Consider the following 26,912-nt stretch of genomic DNA (forward strand, 5'->3'; position numbering starts at 1 on the left):
TAAATAGATAAGAAAAGGGCCGAGAATGATCAATAACCAGTGCATTCTTACCTGATAAAGAATTTTAAAGGCATAATAACTAAGGCAAGAATAAAGTAGTCGAGTAACAGATAAACTTGCCAAAACAAAAGGAACAGACTAAAGGGCCAGAAAGGGACCCCCCGTGAGTACATGGAAATGATGGGAGCACTGATGGTGCAGACAAATGTGGAGAGGATGGCCAGTTCAAGGTGCTGCTTATTCCTATTAGGAAACAAAACAGAACCCTACCTCACAGAAGATGTAAAAACCAATCTGAGGTGACTTAAAGGCTTGTATGTGAAAAACAAAACTATTAAGCTTTTAGAAGAAAATACAAGAGTGTCTTATAATCTTTGGATAAAAGGGATTTCTGCAACAAGACACAAATGACAAACCACAAAGTTAAAGAGTAATAAATCTGATTATATTAAAATAATCTTTTGTTCATCAAGACATCATGAAGAATGAAAGCCTCATAGTGGGAAAAGATACGTTTAACCAATATAACCAGAGAGTATTAGTATCTAGAATATATAAAAAAACTTCTAGGGGCACCTGGGTGGCTCAGTGGGTTAAAGCCTCTGCTTTCGACTCAGGTTATAATCTCAGGGTCCTGGGATCGAGCCCTGCATCGGGCTCTCTGCTCAGCAGGGAGCCTGCTTCTTCCTCTCTCTCTGCCTGCCTCTCTGCTTACTTATAATCTTTGTCTGTCAAATAAATAAATAAAATCTTAAAAAAAAAAAAAACTTCTGAGATAGATATGAAAATGACAAAAACTCAAGAGAAAAATGGGCAAAAGATTTGAACAGACACAAAAGAAGTAAAAACGGCATCATGTAATATGAGCCTTCAGTCTCTCTCTCTTTTTTTTTTTTTTAAGATTTTTATTCATTTATTTGACAGACAGAGATCACAAGGAGGCAGAGAGGCAGGCAGAGAGAGAGAGGGGGAAGCAGCTCCCTGCCGAGCACAGAGCCCGACACGGGACTCGATCCCAGGACCCTAAGATCATGACCTGAGCTGAAGGCAGAGGCTCAACCCACTGAGCCACCCAGGCGCCCCTTTCAGTCTCTTTCTCAAAGAAACAAACTCAAACCACCAAATGAGAAAACACTACTCACCTCCTAGAATAATAAACAGTGAACAGCCTAACTATTATCAAACTAGATACTGTCCAAACAGGATGCTTTCTTACCTTGTAATAGGCCTTTGCATTGTTAAAAAGCAGCTGGAAGTCAGCCGTCAGCAGATTAACATCATCATACTCTTCCATTTTTAGCTTTTGCTGGATTTTCATCAAATCAATGGGCTGAGAAACCACTTCGTAATAGTCTGGTTGATTTCTGTTGTAATTTTTTTAAAAGGGTATTAGTCCAAAGCCAATATAAAGTTATATTTCAAGACCACTTGTGGTCATGCCCAACATTCCAAGCTATAGAACATACTAGACTTACTCCCATTATTAGAACTAAAAGAGAGCAACAAAAGCCAGGTGCATCCGCAAGCTCTAAGTATATATTAGCAACATGAAAACCAAACATAACATCTGTGATGGATATTTATATGCTAAATATTTAAGATTTAGGGCACCAGAACTAAAACAATGTCACCCAGCATCTTCTGCAAATGAAAATAACTTACCTTTTGTAGAGTTCAACAGTGGCTGAAAGAGATTCACATTTCAAAGCTCTTTACAAACTTATAATATGGATTGTCTCTTCACTTAGTAACCACACAACTTTCCCTGCCAAGTACTATCAAGTGTCTATTATATATATTGCTCTAATATCAACTACTAAACTTACAGAGGAGAAAGATCAGGTCATTGGCACAAGGGGCTTACCGAAGATAACAGGGTGTAAGGCATAAACATGACCAAACTATTAAAAAAAAAAAAACCCTAAACACAGGTATGATAAATAAAAAATCAGGACGTTGATTATCTCTTGAGGGGAGGGATAGTTAGGGTAACACAAGAAACTTTAAAGGTGGTTATAAATGAGAATTTCTTTTTCTTTTTTTTTTTTTAAGGATTTTACTTTATTTATGTGAGAGAGAGAATGAGAGAGAGAGAGAGAGCATGAGAGGGGAGAAGGTCAGAGGGAGAAGCAGACTCCCTGCTGAGTAGAGAGCCTGATGTGGGACTTGATCCCAGGACTCCAGGATCATGACCTGAGCTGAAGGCAGTCACCTAACCAACTGAGCCACCCAGGTGCCCCATAAGTGATAACTTCTTAAGTTGGGTTTTGGGTTCATGGATGTTTATTATTATTAATCTCTCTGTATTTTTCTTTTTTTTTTTTTTCTCATTAAACTTTTGTTTTAATGGGTGTCAAAATTCTGTGACAGATTTTTGGTCAAGTTGTTTCCATTAAAAAGTACTGATTTTAAAAACTAATAACTTAAAACTGCCACACACACACACAAAAAACAAATGGTCCACAAAACATTCTCCTTTCCTTCTGAAGGTTTTACGATGCATTGTTATCATTAACCAGTCTTTTACTATTAAACTTAAATGGCCAATTGACACAAACAGTTCTGAGACCGTTATTCCACCACTGATTAAGACTGGGGTGGCAGGTATTGGGGATAATATTCATTTAGCCTTCTGAGCTTTCTGGGCAGACTTGGTGACCTTGCCAGCTCCAGCTGCCTTCTTGTCCACTGCTTTGATGACACCCACAGCAACCGTCTGTCTCATGTCACGAACAGCAAAACGGCCCAGAGGAGGATAGTCAGAGAAGCTCTCAACACACATAGGCTTGCCAGGAACCATATCAACAATGGCAGCGTCACCAGATTTCAAGAACTTGGGACCATCTTCCAGCTTTTTTCCAGAACGACGATCTATCTTCTCCTTCAGCTCAGCAAACTTGCAAGCAATGTGAGCTGTGTGACAATCCAGCACAGGTGCATATCCAGCACTAATTTGGCCTGGATGGTTCAGGATAATCACCTGAGCTGTGAAGCCAGCTGCTTCCATTGGTGGGTCATTTTTGCTGTCACCAGCCACATTGCCACGACGAACATCTTTGACAGATATGTTCTTGACATTGAAGCCCACATTGTCCCCAGGAAGAGCCTCACTCAAAGCTTCATGGTGCATTTCAACAGACTTGACTTCAGTTGTAACATTGACTAGAGCAAAGGTGACCACCATGCCCGGTTTAAGAACACCAGTCTCCACTCGGCCCACAGGGACAGTACCAATACCACCAATTTTGTAGACGTCCTGGAGAGGCAGACGCAAGGGCTTGTCAGTTGGACGAGTTGGTGGCAGAATGCAATCCAGAGCTTCAAGCAGTGTGGTTCCACTGGCATTCCCATCTTTACGGGTGACTTTCCATCCCTTGAACCAAGGCATGTTAGCACTTGGCTCCAGCATGTTGTCACCATTCCAACCAGGAATTGGCACAAATGCTACTGTGTGAGGGTTGTAGCCATTTTTCTTAATGTAGTTGCTAACTTCCTTAACGATTTCCTCGTATCTCTTCTGGCTGTAGGGTGGCTCAGTGGAATCCATTTTGTTAACACCAACAATTAGTTGTTTTACACCCAGTGTGTAAGCCAGAAGGGCATGCTCACGGGTCTGCCCATTCTTGGAGATACCGGCTTCAAATTCACCAACACCAGCAGCAACAATCAGGACAGCACGGTCAGCCTGAGGTGTGCCTGTAATCATGTTTTTGATAAAGTCTCTGTGTCCTGGAGCATCAGTGATGGTCACATAATACTTGCTGGTCTCGAATTTCCACAGGGAGATATCAATGGTGATACCACGTTCACGTTCAGCTTTCAGTTTATCCAAGATCCAGGCATACTTGAAGGAGCCTTTTCCCATCTCAGCAGCCTCCCTCTCGAATTTTTCGATAGTTCTTTTGTCGATCCCACCACATTTGTAGATCAGATGACCAGTAGGGGTAGACTTGCCCGAATCTACGCGTCCGATGACAACAGTGTTGATGTGAGTCTTTTCCTTCCCCGTTCTGGCTTAGGTTGGGCGGTGGTTTTCACGACACCTGTGTTCTGGCGGCAAACCCGTTGCGAAAAAGCTCTCTGTTTTTCTTATAAAAAATTTTTATTTAAATTCAATTAATTAACACATAGTATATTTTTAGTTTCAGAGGCAGGTGGAGCTCAGTGATTCATCAGTTGTATGTAACAGCCAGTGCTCATTACGTCACTTGTCCTCCTTAATGCCCATTACCACCTGGGGCTTTTTTCAAATGGAATTTCATGAGACAAGTAAACCTCCTGAAAAATTATTTCAGTGACTATTTCTCTCAATTCTCCCTCAGGGGTGGGTAGTTAACTCCCTTCCAGAGGTATAAGAAATAAATTATTACAAAGAATGTCATGTCATTAAGGCTTTAAACTCTCTTGGGACCTTGGCTGACATGTTATAGCCATATATGTAGGATATAGTTAATTTTTAAAACCTTTGTTATTCTGACATAGAATCTGCAAGAAAGAGATAAAGCATGTTTTCTGAACCATTTGAAGGTCAGCTGCTGACACGAGGTCCTATCGCCCCTGAATAATTAAGTATTTCCTATAAACGAGGTCCACAGCTCAACCACTAAAATCAGGAAACTGGTAACTGTTCCAAAAGTTCTGTAACTGTTCTGAAAGTATCCTTTATAACTAAAGTATCAAGCCCAGAATCGTGTGCTGCACTTAGTTATATCTCTTTAGTTTCTTTTGTTCTGAAACAGGTCCTCAGTCTTTCCTCAAACTTTTAGGGTCTTGATACTTTCGAGTAACTATGGGCCAGTTATTTTATAGGGTGTCCCTCAATTTGAGTTTGTCTATTTTCCTGACAAATGAATGCAGGATGCGCTTCAGCAGGACTGTGACAGAAATGATGCTGTGCTCATCACACTGTCTCCTATCAGGTGGCACACGATTTCACACTTGTCCCAGTACTTGGGCGAGGCTCATGCTGATTGCTGATTACAGTGGTGTCTGCCAAGCTTCTCAACTGACCAAGTTACTGTTTTTCTCCCTGTACTTTATGGAGTGTTACCTCCAGACTATGAGTCCATTCCTAATCAATTTGCTCATTTATTTATATCAATATGGATCCCCAGATTCCTACTTGGAAGTCATTAAAACCCATGACATTAATTATTCTGATGCTCCAAGTGCTCAAAGTTGGGCCAGGAGGCATCCTCACAAGATGGTTTGTACTCTCTACGTGCTTCTGACATGCTCCCATCACCCTCTGAACAGTTGCTTACTTTTTGGCAGCCTAAGATGGTAAGGTTCATCTTATACTTTCCTTGCCCTTAAAATCAGCGATTTCCCCAAAGAACTCTAGTTCCTTGCAATGGTAAATGGTATTTAAAAATGAAGTCTGAGATGCTGGATGTGCTCACATATACTGTTGTGTTACTGCTCTCAGGCTGTCTCAATGGACAAAGCTGGGGACATACTCATCTATAGCTACATTTCTAGTATCTACATATGCTGAGAAACATGAATTCACACCAACATTTCCAATTCCAATCCTAAACCACAGAGTTCGATCTACTTTCCTTTTCCTGCTTGTACTCCCTCTCTCAGATAATGAGAAGCCTGGGTCCTATTACTGACAATGTATTTACGTGCAATTGGTCTTCTGTATATAACCCATCTCCTCTTGCTGCTATCTACCTCCACCCCATAATGCTTCTCCTCTCCTCACTAAGGCTATGACCCCCTGCCCTGGGCTAGGCCACCCCCCATGTGGATGTCCTCCTTACCCTACCCATGACAGACCACTGCCACCACTACATCATCCTCCCTCCACTTAGGCCTCAGCATGCTGTGCCAGGAAGTCCTTTAGCATAAAACCCGTTTACCATGCCCAGGTTCTGACAATCCGTGATGTGTGATATTGTTACTACCCACAACCCTCCCCACCACACCACACCACCTGTCTTCCCAACAGATGCCAAGTTTGCTCAGTCTCACCTAATGGCTTTTGGATTAAATTCTTCAGGAAGGGAAAAGAGGAGGAAAAATAGATTGAGTTTTTTTTAAAAAAGCTCTTATCAATTATTTATGATTTTAGTGAACTATGAAATTAAGTATGAGGAGTAAAAGGAGTACTCATTCTGCTATTTGGAGAAAGTGCAGGAACATAAAGGTCTTGGTGAGTAATAACAAAGGACCATCCAGGCCTAATGCTGCTGTCGTCAGTGGTGCCAAGGGACCTTCTCAGGGTGAGCTTTAGGGCTTTGTTAACCTGATATCCACATGGCTCTCTCCACCTGGGCCCGATGGGCCACAGTCCACTCTGCTCCTTGCTGAGGCTGGACCTCAGCAGCCTCTCAGGCTTGGGGGATTATCTGTAGACAACTGAGAACCCAATGAGGACATGACCCTCAGAAGAACACTCTCTCCCAGAAGCTCTGTGAGAGGGCTCCTCGCAAACATTTTCAGACTTACCACACCAACAAAAGGAGATCAGGATCCCAACATTCCACTCTACATGATAAGGTCAATGCAAGGGCCTCCGCTTTTCAAAGTGAAAGAGTTCTACGAATTTTTCCCAATTAAATCAACATGCAGAAAGCATAAGATAATAAAAGTTGTCCCTACGCATCCAGAGATACAAGCACTATTAGTATTCTTCCCAACCTCCAAGCCTACGTATACACAAACAGAATTGTGCAGGTACACATTCTTGCATAACAGCTTTTCTCCTTCAACAACAGGCGAGGGCACCCTGCCATGATATGGCCGCTGAACAGCCAAATCATAACCGACACTCTGAACCAGATAAGTGAGAAATACTGGGCCTGATATGCGGAACCTGCTGGCTACCCCCAAATGCATTTTCCTTTATCTCCAGGATGGCAGCATTCTGAGCTGCTGTGTGACTACTAACGAGCATCTTCTCAGCCTTGCTGCAGCTAAGTCCTGACCAATACAAGAGCTGAAGTGTACCATATCCAGGTCATATCCTTAACATGCCTTCTTCACCCACTGGGCTGGAAGACAGCTATGATGGTGAGCTGTCTCAGACCATGCAGACAGTAGTGACACCCCAAGGACAGCAGAGGAAAGAGACAGTACCTAGGCCCTGAGGACTTTATAGAACAACATTTTTATTTGAGAACAATTTTTCTTGTTTCAACCACTGTTAATTTGGATGTCTTAGCATAAATAGCTTAATAGACTAATCAAAACAAAGTCTCAAATGCTCAAAGATTCACAATGGTGTACCTCTGAGCATTACAGCTTCCCACAAACTCTTAAGAAAACATACACTTTCCACAGAGGGGTACAGGTGCCCTCAGGCACGGCACTGGGGGAGGGCAAGCAGTGCTCACAGGGTATCGCAGTTTGGAGGCTAGAAGACAGTGCACTAGCCCCCCAAAGCCTGCTGGTGGGAAAGAGGCAGCAGAGGGCAGTACTTTTCTACGAGGAGTTTGTGTAGTCCAGTATGATGCTGCTCCTCTCTCCAGCATACTGGTTAAGAGCACAGGTTCTAGAATCAGAAAGCCTTGAGTATGCATCCTGGTTATCCTTTAGTAGTTCTGAGAACTTGTGTAAAAGTTCTCATTGACAAACCACAATAATAATACTTTAATACTTCTCAGGTTTAAACAATATAAGGAAGTGCTTGGCATTGTGTCTAGCCATGTGGTAAACAATAAATATTTTATTATCATATGCTAATTAAATGACAACTTTTAAAAGACCGTTATGATACACCAACTGAAATCTGGAGACAGTTACCTCATTTTAAAAAGAACCTTTCTTTTCTGGCCATGACTAATTCACATCCTTTAATTCAGGATGCTGATACTGCATTCTTTTTTTTTTTTTTTTAAAGGTTTTCTTTTTTTTAAAGATTTTATTTATTTATTTGACAGAGAGCGATCACAAGCAGGCAGAGAGGCAGGCAGAGAGAGTGAGAGGGAAGCAGGCTCCCGGCTGAGCAGAGAGCCCGATGTGGGACTCGATCCCAGGACCCTGAGATCATGACCTGAGCCGAAGGCAGCGGCTTAACCCACTGAGCCACCCAGGCGCCCCCTGATACTGCATTCTTAATGGCTCTGCTCTGTGGGGTGAAAAGTCTGACTTGAGCTCAGCCTTCAGCTTGCTCATTATCCACTGCGGCATCAACAATCACGAATGGATCTAAATCTTTAGTTAACTCATTGTACTCGTTTCCTAAAGCTGCTGTCACAAATCACCACAGACTTAATGGCTTAACACAACCAAATTTTATTATCTTACAGAAGTCCCAAATGAGTCTTGCTGGGGTAAAAAGCAAGGTGTTGGTGTCCCTTCTGGAGGTTTTAGGGAAGAATCTACTCCCTCATCCTTTCCAGCTTCTAAAGGCTGCCTGCATTCATTTGCGTGTAGCCCCCTTCCTCCATCTTCAAAGTCAGGAATGTAGCATCTTCAAGTCCCTCTCTAACTCTGACTCTTCTGCCTCTCTCCTCCCTGTTTAAAGACCCTTACACTGAGCCCATCTGAATAATTCAGGATAATCTCTCAAGTCAAAGTTTAGTTGATAAATTTAATTTTTCTTTAGCATGTAATCCAACATATTCATAGATTCTAGGGGTTGGAACATGGACATACTTGGGGGCCATTGTTCTGTCTACCACACTTCAGTATGTTTTCAGAATAACTTCAACTGACAGAGTAGTGGGGAATAGTGATGTTATTTTGATAGCAAGAGAGGAAAGAAGATCTAGTCAGGGAGGACACAGCCTCTATAGGGAGGTATGTGCAATGTGCATATTTGGCCAATAATTTGTTTTGCTTCACTGGACCATGGAATTCAAGCCCAAAAGTATGGGGACAAAGAAAAAAAGCAAAATAAAAATAACGATTGTGGCCTCTGTATATTTCAAAAACGGATTCCTTTTAACAATGATAGCTACAACTTCACTGCTATCTTAAAGACTAAGTAATTTTTAAAAAGATGCTTCATTCTTAAGGACCTAAAGAAGAACATAATAAACCCAAAATAAGCAAGAGGAATGAAATAATATACAAAGCAGAGATTAAAAAAAAAAAAATCACAAGGACAATAGAAAACCCAAAAAAAAAAAAAATCAATAAAGCTAAGAGTTGGTTTTTTTAAAAGATCAACATAATTGACAAACCCTTATCTGGATGAACTAAAAAAAAAGAAGATTCATATAAAATCAGAAATGAAAGAGGGGACATTACAACTAATGCCACAGAAATAAAAAGGATTATAAAAGAATACTATGAACAACCGTATGCCAATAAAATGGACAATCGAGAAGAAATAGATAAATTCCTAGAAACACACAACCTATCAAAACTGAGTATGAGGAAACAGAAAACCCAAATAGACCTCTAACTAGTACAGAGACTAAATCGGTAATCAAAAGAACTAAAGGTTACCTGAGTGGAGATGGTAAGGGGAATGGTGAAGAAGGTGATAGGGATTAAAGAGTATACTTATTGTGATGAGCACAGAGTAATATAGATAATTGTTGAATCAGTATATTGTACACCTAAAACTAATTTAACACTATGTTAACAATACCAGAATTAAAAAAAAAAAAAATCTCCCAGCAAAGAAAAGTCCTGGACTTTTGGCTTCACCAGCAAATTCTACTGAACACTTGAAGAACTAACATTAATCCTTCTCAAACTTTTCCTGAAAAACTGGAGGAAAAAGTTACTTATTTTGTGAAGCCACCAATACCCTGATACCAAAGCCAGCAGACACTACAAGAAAACTACAGACCAACATCTTTTATGAATGCGGATATAAAAATCCTCAACAAAATACTAGCAAAATGAATTTAGCAGCATATTAAAAGGATTATACACTATAAACAAGAGGGGTTTATTCCTGGAATTCAAGGATGATTCAACCTATGAAAACTGATAAAGTAATAGATCGCAGTAACAAATGATGGAAAATAACCGAGTGATCATCTCAACTGCTACAAAAAAAGAATCTGACAAAATTTAATAATAGCCTTTCATGATAAAACTCAACAAATTAGGTATAAATGGAAAGTACCTCAACATAATAAAGGCCATACATGAAAAGCCAACAGCTACCATCATACTCAACTTGGTGAAAGACTGAAAGCTTTTCCTCCAAGTTTAGAAATAAAACAAGGATGCCTCCTTGCACCACTTCTTTTCAACATATTACTGGAAGTCCTAGACAGAATAATTAGGCAACAAAAAGAAAAGGCCTCCCAACTGAAAAGAAAGAAGTAAAATTATCTCTGCTCACAGATGACATGATCTCATATGCAGAAAACTTTAAAGGTTCAAAAAAATTAACAGCAGAATAAGTGAATTCAGCCAAGTTGCAGTATACAGAATTAACACACACAAAAATCAGTTGCATTTCAATACACTAACAGTGAACAATCCAAAAAGGAAGAAAACAACTTACAATAGCATCAAAAAGAATAAAAACTTACAAATAAATTAAACAAAAGGTGAAAAACTTGTACACCGAAAATTACACACTTCTGTAAGAAATTAAAGACACAAATAAATGGAAAGAGAGCTCATGTTCATGGATTAGAAAAGTTACATATTGTTAAGACACCAATACTCCCAAAGCTATCTACAGATTCAGTGCAACACCTATCAAAATCTCAACAGCACGTTTTGCAGGAACAGAAAAATCCATCCTGAAATTCATATGGAATTTCAAAGAGCCCCAAATAGCCAAATTTATCCTGAGAAAGAACAAAGTTGAAGCCTGTACTAGGGTTCTTCAGAGAAACATAACCAATAGGAAATATACACAAACACACATATATGTATATACACGCACAGACACACGGATGAGATTTATTACAGGAACTGGCTCGTGTGATTATGGAGGCCAAGAATTCCAAGACCTGTCATCTGCCAGGGAACCAGAAAAGCCAGTGGTATAATTCAGTATGAGTTTGAAGGCTCAAGAACAAGGAGCTCTGAGATCCAAAGGCAGAAGCAGATGATGTCTCAGCTCAGAGAGCACCAACTCATCCTTCCTCCCCACTTTCATTCTTCTCAAGGTCTCGGGGGATTGGATGGTACCCAACTGCACTGGTTAATGCCATCTTCTTTACTTAGTCTCCTATCCAGATGCTCATCTCTTTCAGAGACAGCCTTATAAACACAGATATCTGGGCATCCCTTAGCCCAGTCAAGCTGGGCTTAATAAAATTAACTATCACGAGGACTCATATTTTCTGATTTCAAAACTTACTACAAAACTACAAGTTTGGCAAGGATGTGGAGAAACTGGAACCCTTGTACACCGCTGGTGGGAATGTAAAATGGTGCAGTGAAATGGAAAACAGTATGGTCGTTCCTCAAAAAATTAAAAATTGAATTACTATCAGATCCAGCAATGCCACTTCTGGGTATATATCCAAAAGAACTGAAAGCAGCATCAAAGAGGTATTTATATGCCTGTGTTTACCGCAGTATTCCTCACAAGAGCCAAGAGGTAAAAGCAACTCAAGTGTTTTATCAATGGATGCGTAAATAAATAAAGATAGTATATCCATACAATGGAATATCATTCAGCCTTAAAAAGGAAGGAAATCCTGTCATATGCTACAACATGGAGACCACTGAAACCATTACGCTAAGTGAAAGAAGTAGTCACAAAAGACAACCACAGTATGATTCCATTTACATAAGACCCTGGATGTAGTAAAATTTAGAGTAACAGGAGGTGTAATGGTGACTGCCAGGGGTTGGCGGCAGGAGGAAAGGAATATAGAGTACTATAATGGGTACAGAATTTCAATTCTGCAATTTTAAAAAGTTTTGGAGATCTGTTATATAACAATATGAATAAACCCTTAATGATCTGTACACTTAAAAATATAAAATGTATCAATTTTATGCCATATTTCACAATAAAAAAATTAAAAAAAAAAAGCTTCACTACATCTTGACAAAACTAAAATATAGACCCCAGTATCCTTTAAGCCATTCCTTCCAGCAGAGAACTCTATTACAAAATGCTGTACACATGGACCCAGGACCAAATCCCTCCCACTCACCTTCCAACTCACCTTCGTTTTGGTGCCCTAATGAAGAGCTCACAGAGGAGCCTGCCCTGCTCATCCTTATAGTCTCGGATGGTATTGTACAGCTCATGGCATACAGCAATCTATACATGGGAAAAGTGAAAAAACAAAAAACAAAAAACAAAACAAAAAAAAACAATCACCAGAAAAAAAAAATCATCAGAAATGAACAGAAAGCCAGTGTAGGTATAAGGATCATCCTTAATAAAAACATATCCATAAAAGGCAAGTAGAGAAGAAAATGGACAAATCCCCCAGTTTCCCACAGGAACCCAAGTCTGAAATATGCTGACAATACTTCCTTATTTGAATAATTTAACTGCTTAGGGGTGCCTGGCTAGCTCAGTCAGAAGAGCATCTGACTCTAGATCTCAGGGTCATGAGTTCAAGCCCCACACTGGATACAGATTACTTAAATAAATAAAACTTAAAAAACAATTTAAGTGATTAAACATCTTGGTATCTCATCAGATTTATACTACTTGTGATTGTTTTGTTCTCTTAATCTAAATCAGTTCATATCACTCTCTTGGTTAAAGTCATTCAAAAGAGGAGCTTCTTACTACTGAGAGAATAAAATCTAAACTCCTAACATTGACCATGAAGAATGCAGAGTAACTACATCTGGGCATCCCTTAGCCCAGTCAAGCTGAAACATAAAATTGCAACTGGGCAGACTTTGCCAGTCTCCTTCTTCCTCTTGACCACCTTTCTCTAATCACACAATAAACCCATTCCTGACCCAGCACCTCTGCACTGGGTCCCTCTGCCTGGAACACCCTTTTCCAGTTCTGTGTAGGGCCAGTGCCTTCCCATTACAGAGAAACCCCTCAAGGTTTGGGCCCGAGCAGCCTGATTCACCCAAACTTTTTTTTTTCTTAGCATTTATCATTAGCTGAGGGTACTTTATTATCTATTTGTCCATCTGTTTACATTCTGCTTCTGCCACACTAAATCTAGGCTCCATGTGAAAAATTGGCTTGTCCCCCCGCCTGCCTCTCTGCCTACTTGTGATCTCTCTCTCTCTGTTAAATAAATAAATAAAATCTTAAAAAAAAAAGTTCTCATTATAAAGAAAACATTTTTTGGGGGGATCCTCTATAGGTGAAGATGGATATGAAACTAATTGTGGCTTCATGTCATAATATATATAGATCAAATCATTATAGTGTACACCTTGAACTTACACGGTTTTAGATGTCAACTACATCTCAGTAAAACTAGAAAAAAAATTTTTTTAGAAGATTTATTTATTCGACAGAGAGAGAGAGAAAGCGCGCGCACGCACAAGTTGGGGGGGTGAGGAAGCAGGCTCCCCGCTGAGCAGAGAGCCTGATTCAGGGCTCGATCCCAGGACCCTGAGATCATGACCTGAGCCAAAGGCAGAGGCGCAACCCACTGAGCCACCAGGCGCCCCTAGAAAAAACTTTTTATTCATATTTCTATTACACTGTCTACCATTCTCCAATCTGTAGAATTCTAAGTCCTTTGGTTATTTTTAACTAGAATTACGTGCTTCAGCAGATTACACTTTTTCATCAAACAGAAACACCTTTTCATCAAAATAGAAATAACTTTATGCAAATTTCTTATTCTAAATACATTCTGAGTAATTACTTTTTCTGAGAGTTCTTAAATATTTATTTTATTTTTAAAATGCATTACTGGGGGGCGCCAGGGTGGCTCAGTCGCTTGGGTGTCCAATGCTTGGTTTCGGCTCAAGTCACGATCTCATGGTTGTGGGACTGAGCCCTAAGTCAGAATCCACATGCTCAGTGTGGAGTCTCCTTGTCCCTCTCCCTCCCCCTCGTGCTCCCCTGCCCGAACTCGCTCACTCTCAGTCTAAAATAAATGAAAATTTTAAATAAAAAAGTATTATTAATGTATAACTGACATACAATATTATATTAGTTTCAGGTGTACAACAGTGATTCAAGAATACTATACATTGTTCAATGCCCACCACAGTAAGTATAATCCCTATCTGTCACCATATAATGTTATTACAACATTGTTGACTATATTATTTATGCTGTACTTTTTATCTGTGACTTATTTATTTATTTATTTATTTTTATTTATTTTTTTAGAAGATTTTATTTATTTATTTGATAGAGATCACAAGTAGGCAGAGAGGCAGGCAGAGAGAGAGGAAGGGAAGCAGGCTCTCTGCTGAGCAGAGAGCACCATGTGGGGCTCGATCCCAGGACCCTGGGATCATGACCTGAGCTGAAGGCAGAGGCTTTAACCCACTGAGCCACCCAGACGCTCCTGACTTATTTATTTTATAACTGCAAGTTTGTACCTCTTTATCCCCTTCAACTATTTCACCCACCCTCCACCCACCATTATTTCTTAATATTAAATTATAACTATTAAGACTATTGGCTAAATAGTCCATAAAAGAAAGATTAAGACTATTAAGCCAGAGGAAAAAGAAGTGGTGAGGCCTTGCATCTTAACTGCTTATCATTAAAGAAATAGTAGGAAAAGCAGGAAGAAACTGTGTGATGCGAGTTACTCACAGGATCTACAGTTGGAAGATTGGAAAGTCTCCTCCTTTTCCTGCTTGGACCTGGTGTGGATACAGAATGGTGCCCGTCATCAAAGTCCCCGCTGACACTACTGGATGGGGAAGTAGCTCGTCTTCTCTTGGAACCCATGGAATCCAATTTCTTCTATAAGAATAATTGGCCATGTTCTTATACTTAAATTTAGACACTGCCACCAAGCCCTCAGCTAGGCACTTGCCACCCAGATTCTGGCTCACTTAGGAGGATATTTTAACTGTTGTAAGGAAACTTAACTGTCAGTTTTTTCAGTGGAAGTTCTGGACCTTGTTGCTTCAGCCCCTTCACTTACCAGAATGCTACACTTTTAACTCAGATGGGGCAAATTCAATAAAAGTATACCCATCGTATGTCACCACATTTGAATGACCCAATCGCGTCTGGTCCCAAATTTACTCCTCACTGGACTTTGACAATCTACATGTAAGGGTACACCAGCGTGGAGGTACTGATCCCTCAGCCCCTGAGGCAGCCAGGGACAGAAGCCCCAAGGCAGTCCCCTCTGGGGTCAACAGCTTCATCTCTTATCCCCAGTGTGTCTAACAACTCTGATCATTTTCCAGATGGGTCATGATGTGGAAAAAAATAGTAATCAGTGCCTGAGGCAAAGGAGTAGTGCCAAAGTGTAGGGGACAGAGGACAATTAACCTTCTAGCATTTTAGATGAATTCTAAAATTAACACACTCCATTCATTAAAGAAGGCCACAAAATATATCCCTGGAAAATACTTAATGTGACTTACCATACCTATGTCAAAGTAGTAAAGCCATTTTGAAACTTTTCTGTCAATCAGACTGACCTCCTTTTCAGTTATATGAGGTATTCTATCCCCATGAATTCTGAAATCATAGCTTTAAGTTTCAGCAGATGATCTGGAATAGTACCTCAGAGGGGAACTTTTAGATCCTAGTTGGCCTTCCAGAAACACATCAATATTTGCTGTCAGGGAGGATGTCTAGTATCTAATGTTAACACAACTTTACAAATGTAAACATTTGACTGTAACACAAAAAACGCAACAATTGAAATGATCTGCCACAGCTAGAGGGCAAGGGTATATACCTGAGAAGGTCCTATAATGCTCATACAATTTAACAACAGTATCAAATAGTATACTGTGATTTCAAAGGTCTGTCTCCAAAACTAAAAGAAAAAACTGATTCCAGTTTCGCTCATTAACGTTCAATGTCGGTAAACTAAGACACCAGCAGCTGAAAGAATGGATTGTTGGTGGGCATGGAGAGAAAAACTAGGGATCTCCAGGGAACACAAAGGAGGAGCAAAACAAACCAACAAATAGAACATTCTGGTAACCAACTAAGAAACAAGAGGAGTCTCCTATCTCTTCCTCTGAACTATGGTCCACATGGTATTTAAAAACCGCCTACCATGACAGTACTCCTTCCTCTCGCTTTGGTTATACAGTACGTTAGTTTGCAATTAGCTACAGCTAAAAGGTTCAAAGGGCTTAAGCCAAGGACAGCCAAGTGTTGTTGATTCTATTTTGTTTCATAAAAGGCTGATAAACTGGTCTCAGTTCATTAAGATGAAGAAACGAAGGACCTTGGTAAACAAGCTATGACAAGGACACAAGTGAATCTGATGAACATGACAAGGGAAACTTTATGGAAAGGATAACAAAACTTAAGAAAAGTGGAAGGGAAGAGGCAAGGAAGGACAGAAAAGAGAAAAGGTGTAGATGATCAGTAATTTACCAGCTTTACCAGAGCACAACCAGCTCCTCGAAAAGCCAGTCTCCTCATTATGTCTGAAGGCCAAGTGAAGCCAGTGGGAGAAGGCAGGGCTTTAGAAGTGCTGATGCAGTGTTAATATATTCAAAACTGAAAGAGAAGAACAAGGCAGAGAAAGGGAAAATAAAAAAGAAAGGTCAGAAGGAGTAAAAATGAGTACGAGTAGATAGAAAACATTCAAGTAGAACTGCTACAGAAAGACAAGAGAACTGGAGAAAACAGCTGTATCGGTTCTCTTGTGCCAAACTGCTGAAAGGCTCAGGCACTAACAGTACCTGACATTTCTTTCCATTTTAAAACCAAATGCTTTTCATATGCTTAAAGATGGCTCACTGGGATTCCCCTTTACTCACATGGAATGACTGTCAATTCCAGGAATGAAGCATGCCTGCCCAAATGCCCCCTAGTCAGTAAGAGCAGAGTTCAATCACAGAGCTGGAATGGAGAGTGAACACATGTGGAAGGCTCACATGTGACACCGAGTGTTGGCAAGCTGGAACAAACCAAGAATGGCTCATGTGAACAGAGTCTGGAAAACTCCACCCTCTCTAAAAAAAATTCAGAGAAAGACATTTCTTTCCAAAAGTCCTATTGGCGTTGGAAAGACACCACACACAAATTTAAAGAAATTAAAAACAAAGTCTTCAGTCATTTTGGCAGGTGAACAAAAATTATTTTCAGAAATAATCCACTGAAAAGCAAACGACAAAAAACTGTAAATTGTTGCTGTATATATACCAGTTTAGAGCACACAATAACCCAAACTCCTGAAATCATTAACTTTCTTTGGTAAAACAAGAAAAAGATGCAACTTAAGGATAATTTTCAATTATTTTCTTATCCGAAGGACATGTTTTTAAATGCATTTTGAAAGTCTGGCAATAAAGGCGATGTGGCCAGGTAGGTGGGAGAAGCAATAGGACTTGAGCTCCGAAGACCAGAATGTGAGTCCCAAGTCCTCCACTTCGAATGATCTGTTTGATGTTGCTTGAGTCACAACCTCTCAGAGCTGTTTCTTCACTTCTAAAATGAGAACAGTCAGGTGTGCATATCTGCCTTAGATTATTGGGGTTGTGAAATGTACATGAAATCACTTTGAAACTTCAAAGCACAACAAAGAAATTTCAACTCTAGGATTAACTACTCCCTGGGAAAAGGAATAGCACTTTATTCATTTTTGTAGCTCTGGCTTATAGAATTGTATCTGGTACAGTATGAATGGTCAATTTACCTTTTTAATAAACACATAAGTGGGGCATTAAAAAAAGTTTGTGTGGTTTAAAAGGACTGTGAGCATCCCTTTAGCAAGTCTTTTCCCATCAAGAGGAAATAGATTCTGGAGCTAAAATACAAGTTTTAAAATGGCAATGATTACAGTCACATGTCCAAAAGTCTGACAACCAATAAATTACAGTGGACACTAATGAATAATTTTAAAATGTGCAACTGGGAAAATATTGACTCATTATACCCACATGGTATATTTTGACAGTATAAAAACTTATCATACTCTCCTGTATTTCTTGTGATACTCAATACTGTAAGACATGCTTAGAACAAAAATCTTGAAAAACAGGATTTGAAGGGGAAAAAAAACATAATTCTTCTTTCTAGAAAAAGAAAAAAACCTTAACATTGGCATCCACAGCTTTTTGTATTTATTCTATGCCTTAGTTGCCTATTTTTTAAGCAAAAGTGTTAAGCCATATGTATTATTTCACAAGTTGTGTTTTAACTTAGGATTCTTCCAAATCAACATTCCTCCCCATGATGTTTAATGGCTTGATAATAGCCTATCGTATATATACCACAATTTACTAATCTTGAGGTTTGGGGTAGAATATTAATATTTGAAGTACTTTGTACACCCAAAGCCAAAGAAAGTGATCAAGGCCTTTCCATTTATCCATGCACATTTTTGTTACTGATTTAAATTGGAAAGACTTTTTCAAAAGATACTTTCCTATCTTCCTTCGAATCTTAAAATACCGGCGATCTGTTAATAAACAAAAAAGCAAAATCATACTCCTCTTAATGGATAAACATCACTTCAAAATCATTTTTAGAGGAGTCCTAGTTTTTTGGAATATAAGTTAGTAAGAATGTTTTATTCCAACATATGTTCTACAGCCATAGCAATAATTTCTGTATCTGCTACACTGTGTATTTGCCAATTGTTTTTCAGTATTTCTTCTACATTTTGCCAATCTTATTTAAATCATCAATATCAGCTCTATCACAACAAAACTACGCTTCTTTCAGAAAAAAATCTTAAGAGGTGAGAAATTATTAAAAACTAGGAAACGTACAGTTTTAAAACATCGATTTTTTTTGTGGTGTGCAAAAAGAGAAGATGCTTAAATATCTAGCTTCTACTATAAATACAAGTCCCATTGATAAAAACATTCCGTCTGAACACAGTCATCTAGAAAATGTAAAAAAATAAAAAATTAAAACAAATTTCTTAACTAGTTGAGTTTGAGTCCGAACCGTCAAGAAACAACAAAATAAAGGAGGCCCTGACCTGCGGAAGAAATGAAAGACTTCCCGGACCTGTCACTGGTTCGGGACTAAGGGAAACGTTGACAGCTTTGAAGCTGCCCGCGACGAGTGCTCGGCCAGCCGCAGGGGCGGGAAAGAGGGAGCGGGGAGTTTCCGGGCCGTAGCGCGCCTTTGTCCCGGCCGGCAGGTGCGGCAGGCTGCCTGGCCGTCCCGACGCCCACCGCCCGCCGCCGTGCCCCGCCCCGTGCGCCCGGCCCGACCGGCGCGTCCCCACGGCCGGGGCGGGGCCTCCGCCGCTGCTCCCGCCCGCCCGGGCCCACACAAAGGCCCGGCAGCCGGCCGAGAAGGAGCGGCCCCGCCCGCCCCGGGCCCGGCCTTACCCAGCCGCTCCGCCGCCTGCAGCCCCGGCCGCGGTCACCGACCGCCGCGCCCCGCCCCGTGGCCGCCACGGCTGCTGCTATTGCTCCTCCGGCTGCGGCCGCTGCCGTCGCTCCAGCACCCGCCGCCCTCACCGCCCTCACCCCTCCCGGTGCCGCCGCAAAACCAGTCCCGCGGCCGCCAAGCGAACCCGGATCCGCACGACACTGCGTGCGCGCGCACGCGAGCGGGCGGCGGCGCTCTTTACGGCAATAGCGTCAGTGCGTGGCGCTCGAGCTTGGCCGCAATTTACACGTGGCTGTGTGGGACGCAGGTTGCTGCTGCTGCCTCTACAGTCACTGCCGGCACTGTCCTTATCGCTACCAGAATGAAGCGACCGAGTGAGTCGGGTCGGGGAACGGGTGTTGAGGGGCCTCTGTCTCTGATGGTCAACGAACCACCGGGGCGTTCTTCTGTGGGAATGGGGGAGCCTCCGTATAGGCCGTAGTGCTGGTCGCCAGTAGAAGCGAGGGTCGGAAGGTCCCACGCTGACCGCCGGCCTGTTTTACGAAAGGTAGACAAAAGTGAGGATCACTGAGGCGCCTGGGTTGTTTAGCCTGTTAAGCGTCTTCCTTTGGCTCGGGTCATGATCCGGAGTCCTGAGATCCAGCCTTGTGTGGACTCCCTGCTCAGCGCGGAGTCTGCTTCTCCCTCTGCCCCTTACCTTCCGCCTCTTGTTCTCTGTCAAATAAATAAAATAAAGGGAGGGAGTTTTTGACGAAGACAGAGAGAGTACAAGCTGGGACAGGGAGAAGCAGGCTCCGCGGTGAGCAAGGAGCCGGATGGGGAACTCATCCCAGCATCCTGGGGTCATGACCTGAGCCGAAGGCGGACGCTTAACCGACTGAGCCACCCAAGGCGCCCAGATAAATAAAACCCTTAAAGAAAACAAAGTGAAGATGAGGCCTGGGTCTCCTGCCTAAACAGTGTCTGAGCCAGTTGCAGCCCAGGATTTTCCTCTCTTGGGCCATGTTCAGTCTGGCACTGGCCAGGTCTGAGAGCCACTTCTGAAATCCACTGTTCTGTCCTAACTTGTGATTCATGGTGTGTGCTAGGGGTGCCCGGGTGGCTCAGTGGGTTAAGCCTCTGCTTTCTGCTGAGGTCATGATCTCGGGGTCCTGGGATCCAGCCCCACATTGGGCTCTCTGCTCAGCAGGGAGCCTGCTTTCCCCTTTCTCTCTGCCTGCCTCTCTGCCTACTTGTGATCTCTGTTAAATAAATAAATAAATAATCTTAAAAAAAAAAAAGTGCCTGCCCTTTGGGGTCACATGGTCCTGAGTGTGATTTTAGTCTACTGTGGGAAGAAGAGAGGGAGTAAGGAAGCTGGGCTCTGTGCCAGATATACTGAGTCAAATTGTTGGAGGTTTTAGAATGGCCTATATTTACTATCCACCACATATGATTCTTAAATTAGGTTTGAGAGTTGATTAATTGCTAAATAGGAAAAGTGATGTGACGACCCCACCCCCACCCCAGCACTGTCACTAAAAACGAAAACAGATCACTTGTGTCTAATCGTTTTGTGATGGGTTTCTTTGTAGAGTTAAAGAAAGCAAGTAAACGCATGACCTGCCATAAGCGGTATAAAATCCAAAAAAAGGTAAGCCTTGTGCTTGAAAGAGCTACATTAAATATAATGCTAAACTCATTTTTGTCCCACCTCTTCTCCACTAGGAGGTTTGGATTAATAAGATTTCACCTCATGAATTTGAAGTTAAATAGACTGTGTGTGGGCACAATCTTAGACATCAGGAGTATAGCTGTAGGAAAGTGCAGTAACTTGGTGATAAGTCTGTAAACTCTGATCAAGATGTTAATGTCTGCAGAGAGTCTCCTGATGACATGTTTTTGCTGCTTTATACATAAGTACGTATGTTCTTTGTGTTGTTACAGTTTAACTTTTCTAGGTTATCTTATAGGTATAACCAAGTTTAGCCAGATACTGATAAGAATTTTTATAATAGGTTCGAGAGCACCATCGAAAATTGAGGAAGGAGGCTAAAAAACGGGGTCGCAAAAAGCCTAGAAAAGACCCAGGAATTCCAAACAGTGCTCCCTTTAAAGAGTCTCTTCTTCGGGAAGCTGAGCTAAGGAAACAACGAGTAAGATGTTAATTCAAACTTTGACCAAGTGATGTGTGGGTATGTGTAGCTTTTCAAAATAAAATAACACCAGGTTGCTTGGACTCACCCATTTCTCTTACGGCTTGGACACAGCTTGAAGAACTAAAACAGCAGCAGAGACTTGACAGGCAGAAGGAACAGGAAAAGAAAAGAAAACTTGAAACTAACCCTGGTGTTAAGCCATCTAACTTGGAACCTGTGAAAGAGGTACGATTAAGTGTCTTTGTGAATGAGAGTTCTGACGTAGAAGTAAAAACACATACCTAGGGCAGGGGCGGCTGTGCCTCTTGAACAGAAAGACAGTTCCAACTCTTACTAAAAGAAATACCACTTGCAGCGCCCCTAATTAGCCATGGAAGATAGAGAATCAGGTTGTACCTGAAGTGCTAATTTTGTGTACTTTTTCCCTTGTCTTTATCTTGCAGGAATTCGGGCAGGGCAAAGCTAAGGACAAACCCAAGTCCGGCAAACAAAATCCGAAGAAGTTGTATTGTCAGGAACTTAAAAAGGTATTTTAGTCTAGGTTAGTGTCTAAAAATGGTAGTGAGGTTGAGAATACTAGAGTCGTTCTTTTTCTGACACCAGCCCTATAAGTGTGGAAGTGGAGTTCACTTGAGCTAGATGAATCCTTCAGCAAGTTGACTTATCCTGTTTTGTTTTGTTTTGTTTTGTTTTTGTAAAGGTTGAGAGAGAGAATGGGGAGGCAAGCAAGGGACAGAGGGAGAAGGAGAAGCAGGTTCCCTGCTGAGCAGGGAGCCCTAGTAGTAGGGTGCATCGGGGGCTCGATCCCAAGACCCTGAGATCATGACCTGAGCCAAAGGCAGATGTTTAACTGACCGAGCCACTCAGGCACCCGAGTTCTCCTGCTTTTTAGTTTGTTTGTTTATTTATTGTGGTTTATTCTGATTAGGGCCTTTTTTGTTTAGCTAAAGGAAACATTCTTAAGGTTAAAAATTTTTGCACAGGAACAGTTCCCTATAAGCATGATTTACAAAAATGTTATTTTGTGTTAAAGTAACATGTTGATAGTGTGGTTTTTAAAATAGAGGAAAATACGTTCCAGCAAGCAGTGTGGAAAAAATACTCTGTTGAAACCCAAGTGAAGGAAGTCAGGGGTTAGAACTCCCATTCCCAATACCCATTTTCCCAAGGTTACTTCCCTGTGACTAGACCATGATTGCTGCTCAGCAGCTCCTGGCAGGCCAGTGGGGCCTGTCAAACTACATAATTCAGTATTAGAGGGTTATATTTTCCACTTTTCAAATCCACTTTCATGGGAGACCAGAGGCTGCCAAGCAAACCTGTATTTTACTTTGCTGTGAGAAAGGATGAACATGCTAACATTCTTCATGCCAAAGTGAAAATGTAAGACCCAACTCTGAGCTCACCCTGGTGCGAAGTGGAAGATGCCCGTATACTTGTATGGAGGGTGTTGCCAGAGCAAGGAATCCTCCTCTGATAGTTTCTGCCTTGCCAGGTGATTGAAGCCTCAGATGTTGTGCTGGAGGTGTTGGATGCCAGAGATCCTCTTGGTTGCAGGTGTCCCCAGGTAGAAGAGGCCATTATCCAGGGTGGACAGAAGAAGCTGGTACTTGTATTAAATAAATCAGGTGAGCAAAAGGGGATGCCTTTTATGTACCAGTGCACTAGTGAGGTATGAGGAAAACATGTGACCAGTCTTACTTTCACTGAAGACTGATAAGATCCAACTCTGACCTCAATAAAGCCAGTGCATATGGTCTTGTTGCTAAAGACAGTGCTGGGCAGTGGGATGGAGGTATTTTCTATAAGCGATAATAGGTTTCTACTGGTTTTGTTTTTTTGGCCATTTAGTACTTACCATCTTGTCTTATTTAAGAGTCTGAGTTTCTCTACTTAGCTTACTGTGCGATGTACTGGACATAGGAAGTGATGGTAGTTTGCTATATTCCCCACATCTGCGTAATGTCCATATATGACGATATGAAGTGCACTTAGGAAGTACTGGTTTGAGCATCTGGGCCAGGAAAACCCAGAATGCCATCCATAGTTACGGTTGGTCACTTTCGGGTAATTAACTGTAAACGCTCAGGTAATTACCTGAGAGTACATTCTGGAAACATAATTCTAGAGTTAAGTTAGTAGGGTCATAATCTATAGGTTGACTTAATTCTGAAGGGTGAGTGATGCAGAAGGGAATCGAAGAAGTACTGAGGTGTAGATACTGAACTCGGTTAAGGTAAGGACAGCATGGTAGGGAGTTTACCCTCTTCCCATCTTCCACTTAAATCCTTCTGAAAAAAACTGTGAAGAGACAAGAGTAAAATCCAAAGTTTATCAGATAGTGCGTATTCATGTCAACAGAATGACCAAATTGGGGGGTGTGTTTTATTTCTAATCCCTATTAGATTTGGTACCAAAGGAGAATTTGGAGAACTGGCTAAATTATTTGAAGAAGGAATTACCAACAGTGGTGTTCAGAGCCTCAACAAATCTGAAGGACAAGGGCAAGATAATCAAGGTACTCTTTTCGGTCTGTGGTGGGAAGTATGGTTCTTTCAGATTTTGGATGGCTGAAATATGATGAGTATACAAAATCTTGATTAAAAAATGAGAACTCATAAGATCCAACTCTGATTTCATCCAGAGATAATCTGAAAGATAATAGTGTAGTGATTTTAATAGCTGGGCTCTGGAGCCAGATTGCTTGGGTTTTATTTGGTGGGGTATCAGAAGTAGTTAAGTTAATTACATGGAATTTTAGCATTTGAAGGTAAGGAAGAGAGCTCCATTCAAAAGCGAAGTCTGTGTTGGAAAAGATGGCCTTTGGAAGCTTCTCAGAGGTTTTCAGGAAGCTTATGGCAAAGCCATTCAGGTCGGAGTAATTGGTGAGTTTCAGTTCTTATCTCTTACTTGCCAAGGTTTTACTCATGTTAACAGTGTATTGGGTTGGTGCTCAGTAAAGGGCTTGTTCAAACATTAGCTTCTTGCCCACATCACCGAACACAAAAAAATTTTAATTGCTGCATATTTCAGTGCTATGCACTGTAGGAGTTTGGCTTCTGAAAGCTGGTTTGTTTGAATTAATCATCTTTTCCTGCTCTGATTACATGTGCAAGAAATGAAGATGCTAAGATTGGTCTTAGTGTTTAAGTGAAGACACTCAGATCCAACTCTGATCTTGCTGCAAACATCAGGCAAACCCAAACTAAGGCAATGGAAATGTTATAATTACCAATACATAATCCCTCTTTTCCTGTGGATTTCCCATTTGTAGGTTTCCCAAACGTGGGGAAAAGCAGCATCATCAATAGCTTAAAACAAGAACGGATATGTAATGTTGGTGTATCCATGGGGCTTACAAGGTAAAGTGAGTTCTTCCAGAATTGTGATATTTCATTATAGATGAGTAAATATTATTTTGTTTTAGATAGCTCAAGGAAGACCATTTTCTATTTTTTTCTTTAGAGATGTCAGTGAAAGGAGCAGGGATAAGTCAGTGCTAGACTTAGGGAAGAACTGATTAGCGTGGAATAGCTCCCATCTAGTTTGAAAGACAAACAAGTAGATTGAGAGAAGGGGAAACTGCCTCAGAAGAAGGGATGCTTGACCCCAACTCTGAATTGCAGTCAGCCAGGTGGAGGGGAAATTTTCATGGCAGAGCAGACAGTGTGTGAGGTCAGCATGTAAGCTGTACCATTGTGTTTGTCATCGGTAGGGGAGGAGCACTGTTAAAGTTTCCGATAAACATGAAGCAGATGATGAGGAACCGGATCTGACAGACTGTGCTGAGTTTGTTCAATCCAACCCTGAGCTTCGTGTTGTCTCTCATCCTCCAGGGAAACCAGTGCTCCCGTCAGTTACTATCCCTCTTGTTCCAGGTGCATGCAGGTTGTCAGCCTGGACAAACAAATCACCGTCCTAGACAGTCCAAGTTTCATTGTGTCTCCACTGAACTCTGCCAGCGCACTTGCTCTGCGAAGTCCAGCAAGTATTGAAGTGGTGAAACCGGTGGAGGCTGCTAGCGCCATCTTGTCCCAGGCCGATGCTCGACAGGTAGAAGAACCCCCCCCCCTTTCCGTTGCGCTCTTTTTCATCATAAGCATTTTAAGTAGAGGATTTTCAAGATTTTTTTTTTACACTCTATCAGATGAATGACATTTTCAGTTTTTCTTCCTTTTTTAAAGGTGATACTGAAATTTACTGTTCCAGATTTTAAGAATCCTCTGGAATTTTTTACATCACTTGCTCAGAGAAGAGGACTGCACCGAAAAGGTGGAAGCCCACATTTAGAGGGTGCTGCCAAACTGATGTGGTCCGAGTGGACAGGGTAAGACTTCTTTCTTTTGGCATTTTGAGGATCACATGGAATGAAGTAACTGATTTTTGACAAACCTTGTGTTTAATACCAGTGCCTCCTTGGCTTACTATTGCCATCCCCCTACATCCTGGACTCCTTCTCCACATATTAATGAGGGCGTTGCAACCAGCATGATACAGGGCCTTAATCTGGAAGAACTGGAAAAGAACAATGCACACAGCATACATAGTAAGTTTTGTGTTTACAGTCTTCACTGGCTGACAGGCCAGTAAAGGTCTCCTCTATTTACGTGAGCACTGTGTTCCTTCCCTAGCTATCAGGGGCCCTCGTTTAGCCAGTAGCATCCTTTTCCAGTCTTCGGGTCTGACAAATGGAATAATTGAGGAAAAGGACATACCCGAAGAACTGCCAAAACAGAAAGAGAAGCAGCAGCAGGAGGAGGGGGAGGACTACAGTGACCAGGACAGTGTTGAAGAAGCTGCTGTAAGTATGTTGCCTGAGTTGCTTAAACTGAAGGAAGTTTTCTAGCATTATAATGTCTAACAAATGGGAAGGGGCTGAAGGGAGAAATTAAACAGTACGTAATAGATTACAAAAAAAACAAAAAACAACAACAAAAAAAACCCAACTCCTTAAGATTTAGGTGTTTAAGGCTTGTAATCATTAGTCTCAATTTTGTGCATCCCATGATGTGTTACCTTCTGGGTTTTTTCCAGATACGCAATCCCTTGGATTAATGGCAGACAAGGGTTACTAATCTCCTACTATTTCTCTTTGTCCCACAGGAAAAGAGCTCAGACGTGTGTGGGGCAGAAGAGGCCTGGGAGGCACTGCCTGAAGAGTCTCAAGCAGGTGGGGCAGCTTGGGTGGAGGGGTTTACTAGCAAAGCAGCATGGTATCAACTTGCCTATTTTCTTAAAATATCTTTTCTCTAATATAGATGAGTCAGCACTATCTTACATCTCAGATAAAATGACTGAAGAGGAAGATGATGCTTACGACTTCAGTACAGACTACGTATAAGAGTCTTTTCATAAGGTGGCTTCTTAGCGTTTTGAACAGACTGCTAAGCTGTTATATTGTGTGTGATGGACCAGTTTGTTTTACAGTATGATGTAAACTATAAATTTTGTAAATATGTATCATACATTCTTTAAAATATGGCAATTAAAAAAGTGTC

At 41.3% G+C, this 26,912-nt stretch overlaps 3 protein-coding genes and 3 non-coding genes across 24 annotated transcripts in view; 4 read left to right on the plus strand and 2 right to left on the minus strand.

Annotated features, from left to right (window-relative positions):
* PBRM1 (polybromo 1) overlaps positions 1–19,401 on the minus strand; it is a 128,926-nt gene extending 109,525 nt beyond the window's left edge. For 10 of the 19 annotated variants that reach the window (XM_032868268.1, XM_032868272.1, XM_032868267.1 and 7 more), the window contains exons 1-5: positions 16,744–16,938; positions 16,355–16,480; positions 14,594–14,746; positions 12,054–12,151; positions 1,217–1,364 (exon numbers count right to left, since the gene is read on the minus strand). In XM_032868268.1, the coding sequence (XP_032724159.1) occupies positions 1,217–1,364; positions 12,054–12,151; positions 14,594–14,746; positions 16,355–16,402 (447 nt within the window). In that variant the 5' untranslated portion in view covers positions 16,403–16,480; positions 16,744–16,938. Of the gene's footprint in view, positions 1–1,216; positions 1,365–12,053; positions 12,152–14,593; positions 14,747–16,354; positions 16,481–16,743; positions 16,939–19,272 lie in introns of those variants that run through there. The other 9 variants (XM_032868273.1, XM_032868271.1, XM_032868258.1 and 6 more) reach the window with 6 other exon arrangements.
* LOC116873959 (elongation factor 1-alpha 1-like) lies at positions 2,457–3,953 on the minus strand. The gene has a single exon (XM_032868279.1). It carries the CDS (start codon positions 3,863–3,865, stop codon positions 2,621–2,623), a length of 1,245 nt encoding a protein of 414 aa, XP_032724170.1. The 5' UTR covers positions 3,866–3,953; the 3' UTR covers positions 2,457–2,620.
* A 112-nt stretch (positions 19,402–19,513) lies between the features above and the next one.
* GNL3 (G protein nucleolar 3) lies at positions 19,514–26,907 on the plus strand. Its single transcript, XM_032868278.1, has 15 exons — positions 19,514–19,650; positions 20,851–20,909; positions 21,274–21,411; positions 21,526–21,639; positions 21,858–21,941; positions 22,910–23,042; positions 23,820–23,932; positions 24,176–24,299; positions 24,689–24,776; positions 25,293–25,467; positions 25,599–25,741; positions 25,824–25,960; positions 26,046–26,215; positions 26,518–26,584; positions 26,673–26,907. Exons 1-15 carry the CDS (start codon positions 19,638–19,640, stop codon positions 26,753–26,755), a joined length of 1,641 nt encoding a protein of 546 aa, XP_032724169.1. The 5' UTR covers positions 19,514–19,637; the 3' UTR covers positions 26,756–26,907.
* Positions 23,084–23,160, plus strand: LOC116874129. Its single transcript, XR_004383934.1, has one exon. It is a non-coding gene; the product is annotated as a small nucleolar RNA SNORD19 (small nucleolar RNA).
* Positions 23,979–24,060, plus strand: LOC116874131. Its single transcript, XR_004383936.1, has one exon. It is a non-coding gene; the product is annotated as a small nucleolar RNA SNORD19B (small nucleolar RNA).
* LOC116874130 lies at positions 25,158–25,234 on the plus strand. The gene has a single exon (XR_004383935.1). It is a non-coding gene; the product is annotated as a small nucleolar RNA SNORD69 (small nucleolar RNA).
* Positions 26,908–26,912: the final 5 nt, after the last annotated feature.

The sequence above is a fragment of the Lontra canadensis genome, unplaced genomic scaffold, assembly GCF_010015895.1.
Source record: "Lontra canadensis isolate GAN:19392208 unplaced genomic scaffold, GSC_riverotter_1.0 scaffold35, whole genome shotgun sequence".
Taxonomy (NCBI): Eukaryota; Metazoa; Chordata; class Mammalia; order Carnivora; family Mustelidae; genus Lontra; species Lontra canadensis.

Bases quoted from the DNA above. Each gene is read 5' to 3' on its own strand.
- LOC116873959 (XM_032868279.1), bottom strand. From the start codon at position 3,865: ATGGGAAAAGGCTCCTTCAAGTATGCCTGGATCTTGGATAAACTGAAA.
- GNL3 (XM_032868278.1), top strand. The intron at 20,910-21,273 runs GTAAGCCTTGTG...TTTTTATAATAG, and splicing joins GGTATAAAATCCAAAAAAAG to GTTCGAGAGCACCATCGAAA. The intron at 24,300-24,688 runs GTGAGTTTCAGT...TCCCATTTGTAG, and splicing joins CATTCAGGTCGGAGTAATTG to GTTTCCCAAACGTGGGGAAA.